At 47.0% G+C, this 6,000-nt stretch overlaps 1 protein-coding gene across 2 annotated transcripts in view; it reads left to right on the top strand.

Moving 5' to 3' along the window:
* The first annotated feature begins 622 nt into the window (after positions 1–622).
* SLC26A4 (solute carrier family 26 member 4) overlaps positions 623–6,000 on the top strand; it is a 50,825-nt gene continuing 45,447 nt past the window's right edge. Inside the window, exons 1-3 of one of the 2 annotated variants that reach the window (XM_036101391.2) lie at positions 623–3,614; positions 3,729–3,895; positions 5,363–5,502. In XM_036101391.2, the coding sequence (XP_035957284.1) occupies positions 3,732–3,895; positions 5,363–5,502 (304 nt within the window). In that variant the 5' untranslated portion in view covers positions 623–3,614; positions 3,729–3,731. Of the gene's footprint in view, positions 3,896–5,362; positions 5,503–6,000 lie in introns of both variants that reach the window. The other variant, XM_036101395.2, reaches the window with a different exon arrangement.

Here is a 6,000-nt window from a genome sequence, read left to right as displayed (position 1 = left end):
CTTATTCTATTGATCTCTACCACCACCACCAAACCACCATTAAGTTCTGACACAAGTGGTCCACAGAGCTGACTGGCCCAGGTTACAAGTGTTCAAAATCGCAAGTAACAGGGAGCAGAAGTTCTAGAATGGGATGTGGGTTATATATGTATTTGCGTAGAGCCTCCACATTAACTCAACTAAGAATTGTGAATCATCTAGTTCTCATAAGTACAGTACAATACTGTAAATGTGTTTTCTCTTCCTTATGATTTTCTTAATAACATTTTCTTTTCTCTACCTTACTGTATTGTAAGAATACGGTGTATAATACATAAGTCATACAAAATATGTGTCAATTGACTGATCATGTTACAGGTAAGGTTTCCAATCAAGAATTCAACCAGTTGAATGACTATGGAACCAATTATATGAATTGACATGAAATCTTAGGCAGCCATTGGCAAAAGTTAGGAAAAATCCATGTGTACTCACCTGGAAGATATCAGTGACATAGACTTAATTAAAAAAAAAAAAGTTGTAGACCAATATGTAATTTAAGTTTTAGTTTTTAAAAGAAATATGTTGGGCTCTAAGTATATCTGTTTAGAAAACATGATAGAAGGTAAAGGTGGTTGAGGGAGGCATAGTACTGTCCTTCAAAAAGTTCTGGTCTAGTGAGAGAGAGAAGATTTGTATGAAAACAGAATTAGGATATTAAGGTAGATAGTGAAAGGCATCTTGAGAGAATCAGATAAGGGGCCAAGAGAATTCAGAAAAGGAACTGGATTAATTCTGACTGAGAGCATCAAGGAATGTTCCTGGAGAAGATAGTGTTTTAACTGGAGCTTGAAGTTATGTGTGAGGGTGTATAGAATGGAAACATTCAGAATCTACTTTAAGACAAATATTTGCCTCTATTTCAGTGTAGTTGAGTTACACATCCAATAATGTGTTACTTACAGAAAATGCCTATACACTATATACACACATATGTATGTATATATATGGAGAGAGATTCGTATGTTTAGTACATGTAGCAATTTAGAAATAGATGTACATTTTAAGTAACATACAGAACCTTAGAGGACTTTGAACCCCATCATAGGATGTTTAATAGCATCCCTGGCCTCCATCCACTAGATCTCAATAGCATACCTTCAGGCGTGACAACAAAAATGTCTCTAGACATTGCCAAATGCCCCCCCCCCAAGGGGCAAAATAGGCCTTAGTTAAGAACCACTGGTTTATACAGTTGACCCTTGAACAATGTGAGTGTTAGGGGTTCCAAACCCTGTGGAGTTGAAAGTCCTCCAATAACTTTTAACTTCCCACAAACTTAACTACTAATAGCCTACTCTTGATTGGAAACCTTACCTGTAACATGATCAGTCAATTGACACATATTTTGTATGACTTATGTATTATACACCGTATTCTTACAATACAGTAAGGTAGAGAAAAGAAAATGTTATTAAGAAAATCATAAGGAAGAGAAAACACATTTACAGTATTGTACTGTACTTATGAGAAAAATTCCACCTATAGGACGTCCTGTGCAGTTCCAAGCTGTGTTGTTCAAGGGTCAACTGTACAAGCTAAACCTCCCCTGTGAGTGGATAAGAATTCTCAGGTTCATGACCTGGATTTTTATTTTTGGGTCCCTTCTTCAATGGTTCTTAACTTTATTTAAAGTTTATTTATTTTATTTAAGTTATCTCTACACCCAACATGGGGCTTGAACTCAGCACCCCAAGATTAAGTAAGAGTTGCATGCTCTTTCCACTGAGTCAGCCAGGCACTCCTTAACCTTAAGAATCAAGTAAGTTTTTGAACATCTGTTGAGAGCTGTTGACTCATTCATTTATCGGGAAAATGCACATGCTCACACCATGTGGAATACAATTACAGGGAATTTACACTAGGGTTCTCCGCAGAGGAGTTTTGTTTCCTGGAGCTTAGAGAATTTTCATGGTCTGTATTTTCCAGCTAAACAACTGAAGGCTGGTGTCCAGAAGGTCCATAGTCTCTTTTGGAGTCTCTTCTGTATTTACTTCAGAACACTGATAATCGGGCGAGAATCTTCCTGTTTACCAAACTCTCCCCTCCTTCATCTTCACCTACATTAGTCAGTGAGATTCATCCCAGCAGGAGACGAACCCTGCTGAGGTAGGATAGATCCGACTGCCCCTCACTTCTTTCTAGTCTCCCTTCCTGTGGAGTCCAGCTGATTCCTTCCTTAATTGCCCAGCTGACCGAGAAGAAAGATAGAAAGAACCAAAGAGTCAGCAGGGTAAGAAAGCCAGCCCCCTGGACACTTGGTTTTGATTGTGAAATATAACACACACAGGCACACACAGAGAGAAAAGTGAATTCACAATGTATCTAAAATTTATGAATAAATTATGAACTCTCTATAACCACCACCCACTGAGTACTTCCGAAGAAACACTTTCTAGAAATACAGAGCGTTATTAAATACAAAACTGGCCACTGCTCCCTTCCTCCTCCCCCACCCGGAGCAGTATGAGAGCTGTGTCCTGACTGTGGAGCTTCTTCATTCACACAACCTGGGAGCCAAGGTCAGCGCTCCAAGCAGTCGTGTTTTTCACGCAGGGCGGGGCTCTGCTCTCCTGTAACAAGTTTCCCTCTCCCAGCCCCTGACCTCGCAGCCTGCGTTAGCAATCGCGAGGTGAGCGACGATCCCACTGGCCCTTACGTGACAACCAGTAAGAATCTCGGCCTTCCGGGTTCGGGAAAGGGAAAGAATGCGGGAGGAGTAGCATTTCTTTCCCAGTAGGATAGGTGGAGAAAGACCGCTGCCTCTGTATCCCTCTTTTCAACTAAGGTGTCTCTGTTGTTCCATAAATAAAACGTCTCACTGCCTTCTGCGAGCGCTATAAAGGCAGCGGAACGGCTGTCCCCGGGGGCATTCCGGGCGGGCCACCAGCCGAAACAGGTGAGCTGGCCGCTGAGGATGCAGCTTACTACCCCCAGCTCGGGCTGAACTCCCGGGAGGCATCGCTAGCCGCAGATGGGACTAGTGTGGGGACACGGAGCGGGCGGGCAGGGGGCAGTACAGCCTTCTTTTTGAGAAGCTGAGAGCGAGAAGGAGGCTAGCAAAACAGGCCCGGGCAAGAGGTCTGCTCCACCTGCCCAAAGTTCTGCCCCCGGGAGAACTGGGACCCGCTGCTGGAATTTGCCTGCAGTGCACGTAGCCTCGGGCCCCGGGTAACGTGGCCTGAGGTTTCCACGCCCGGCCCGGGGGCCAGTGCTTCTCTCCTGGTGCGCGCCTGGGGCTGTGCCCTGGGTCGGGTGCGAAGCGAGAGGAGCGCTCCCAGGGTCCCCTTCCGTCCCCGCACGCGCTCGGGCTCCAGCCGGGATTTGGGGAGATTTCAGGACGCGGACAGCGCCCTGGCTGCCCGCGGGTGGGGACTGGGTCGAGCTGCGGAAGACCCCAAGGCGGGCCTCACCCTCTTCAGAGTCCGGGAGCCCCGGGCAGCAGGTGCAGGCTACGGGACCCGAAGGTCCTCACGTGCCCCGGTGCAGCCGGGTGGTGCGCGCCCGGGGGCGGCGGCCTGGAGCGCCCGGGACGGCGGCGCGCGGACCAGGCGCTCCGGGATCGGCTGCAACAGGTGGGGCCAGGCGACAGCTAACGGGCGGTCGCCTCTTCCTGTCCCTTCCTCTTCGCCTCCTCTCCCTCCTTCCCCGCTCCATCTCCTCCCTCCTCGTCGTCCTCCGCCTCGCAGGTCATGGAAGCGCCCGGCGGCAGGTTGGAGCCGCCACCGCTCCCGGAGTACAGCTGCAGCTACGTGGTGTCGCGGCCGGTCTACAGCGAGCTCGCCTTCCAGCAGCAGTACGAGCTGCGCCTGCAGGAGCGCAAGACGCTGCGGGACAGCCTGGCCAAGGGCTGCAGGTAGCGGCCGCGGCGGGCTGGGCGCGGGCAGCAGTGGGGCCGGGCGTGTGGGCGCGCGGACCCGGCGTGGGATGGCGCGTCCCCCTGCCGGGTCGCCTGGGCTTCAACCATCCGCATTGCTGTCCTTCCTGGTCGCAGGGTGGCTCCATCATTCTCGGCCCGAATTGAGTTTAGCCCCGGAAACTCATCTTTGGGCAGAGTGTGTCCCGGGTGCCCCATCTCTCTTTTCTTCCTCTCTTCGGGACATCTGGAGTGCGCTTTGGGGTACAGCACATCCCTAGGGTCTCCTCGTGAAGGTCAGGCTGAGGAGAGTGGAGAAGAAAGGGGCTCGATTAAAAAGACAGGATGGGTAAACCCATCACCTGGCCAGTCCTTGAAAGCCCCAAGTTCATCTAGGCAGGATGCCACTCGGAGACACGGAATGAAGACTAGAACCCAGGAGAGTGTACTCCAAGGTCTTCCCTCTCTGGCAGTGGGACCCCCAGGGAGACCTGCATCACTCTCTAAACCCAAACGGGCCGCCTGTAATTAGATACCACAAAAAAGAACTAGAGAATTGTCAAGTGCTGCCAGATTTTCTTTCTTAAGAATCTTTTATTACAGAACGTAAGTATATACAAAAGTAAACGTAGTAGAATAATGAAGCCCCCTCCATGTTTTTACCCACCACCCAGCTTCAACAACCAAGCTCTATCTATCTCCACCCACTTGCCCCCATTCCACTATGGAAGCAAATCCTACATAGTGTATCTTTTTGTCTGTATATATTTCAGTATATTTCTCTAGGGACTCTTAAAAAAAATAACCACAGTCCCCTTATCACACCTAAAAAAATAATTCCTTAATATGAAAAACATCAAAATTTCCAAGTGTCTCATAAATATAATTTAAATAGTTCAGTTGAATGAGAAGTCGGATAATGTCCACCCACTCTTAACATTTTTTTCTTTTATCTATAGGATGCTGAATTAAAAAAATACTAAGTAGCAACGTACAACAAAGTGTACATTTATCATATTAAGAGTTTTGCATAAACTGGCTCCAAGCTTGTTGTGCCAAAATAAAGAGAGTGTGTTTATTTTTCTTTAAAGAAAAAGAAGTAGTAAAAGAAGGCGCCTGGGTTAGAAGTGTGAAAATTAATCTCCTTTTGGAGACTCCACATTGATCGTTCTGTGGCTGGTCTAGAAAATGGGTCCTTGTGTAGGGATATTTTCTCAGAGGATTACAAAGGTGGAAGAGGGGAGGGAACACTTAATCCTGTGTTTTCTAGTACAGCGCATTTAAAAGGGTAGATAGAGTTCTTGGCAAAAGCATGGTAAGCACTTGAGCATTAGTATTTGCCAGGCAATTCTTACTCTTTTTCTAAATGGTTATAAAGATCAGCAGAGCCCAGCTCAAAACTTTGTGCTTTGCAACTGGTTGTGACCGAGATGGTATTGGAAACCCAGTTTTCTTGCCTTTTGACAGTTGTTCAAGAAAGAGAGGCCTTGGTGTGCTGAAGACTCTCCTGCCCATCTTGGACTGGCTCCCCAAGTACCGAATCAAGGAATGGCTGCTTAGTGACATCATTTCGGGAGTTAGTACTGGGCTAGTGGGCACGCTGCAAGGTAAGGTGTTGGTGGATTGGCTCCCAAGTGATTGAGAGTCACCATCTCCAGCAGCAGTTCATAACTTCCTCCTGAGTCCCAGGAGTCTGTACCAAATGTTTGCTTACCCTTCAAGAGCTTCATCTTCCTCTAGAGCCCCTTAGTGGACAGATTTGCCTCTTTTTTCCTCTTCCTTAGAGTTCTTTGCTGGGAAACCCTGCTGCTTCTCGAGCTGCATGGCTTCAACTAGAGCTCTAGCATCTGAGCAGTGGCTCCCCAGCTTCTATTGACCACAACTCACAGTAAGAAATAGATGTTACATCATGATCTGCACATGCATATCTCAAGTTTTGTGAAATAATATTAACCCCCACTACAAGTGATATACTCAGATAGTTTCTATTCCATCCTCTTCTATTCTGCTTATATTTTTTAAATGATAATTGCAGTCCATTACATTATTTTGCATCCCACACATGGGTCTTGACCTGCAATTTGAAGGTGGCTTAAGGGAAAGTG

The sequence above is a fragment of the Halichoerus grypus genome, chromosome 12 (assembly GCF_964656455.1).
Source record: "Halichoerus grypus chromosome 12, mHalGry1.hap1.1, whole genome shotgun sequence".
In the NCBI taxonomy this organism is placed as follows: domain Eukaryota; kingdom Metazoa; phylum Chordata; class Mammalia; order Carnivora; family Phocidae; genus Halichoerus; species Halichoerus grypus.
This window is presented reverse-complemented; position numbering and strand designations above follow the sequence as displayed.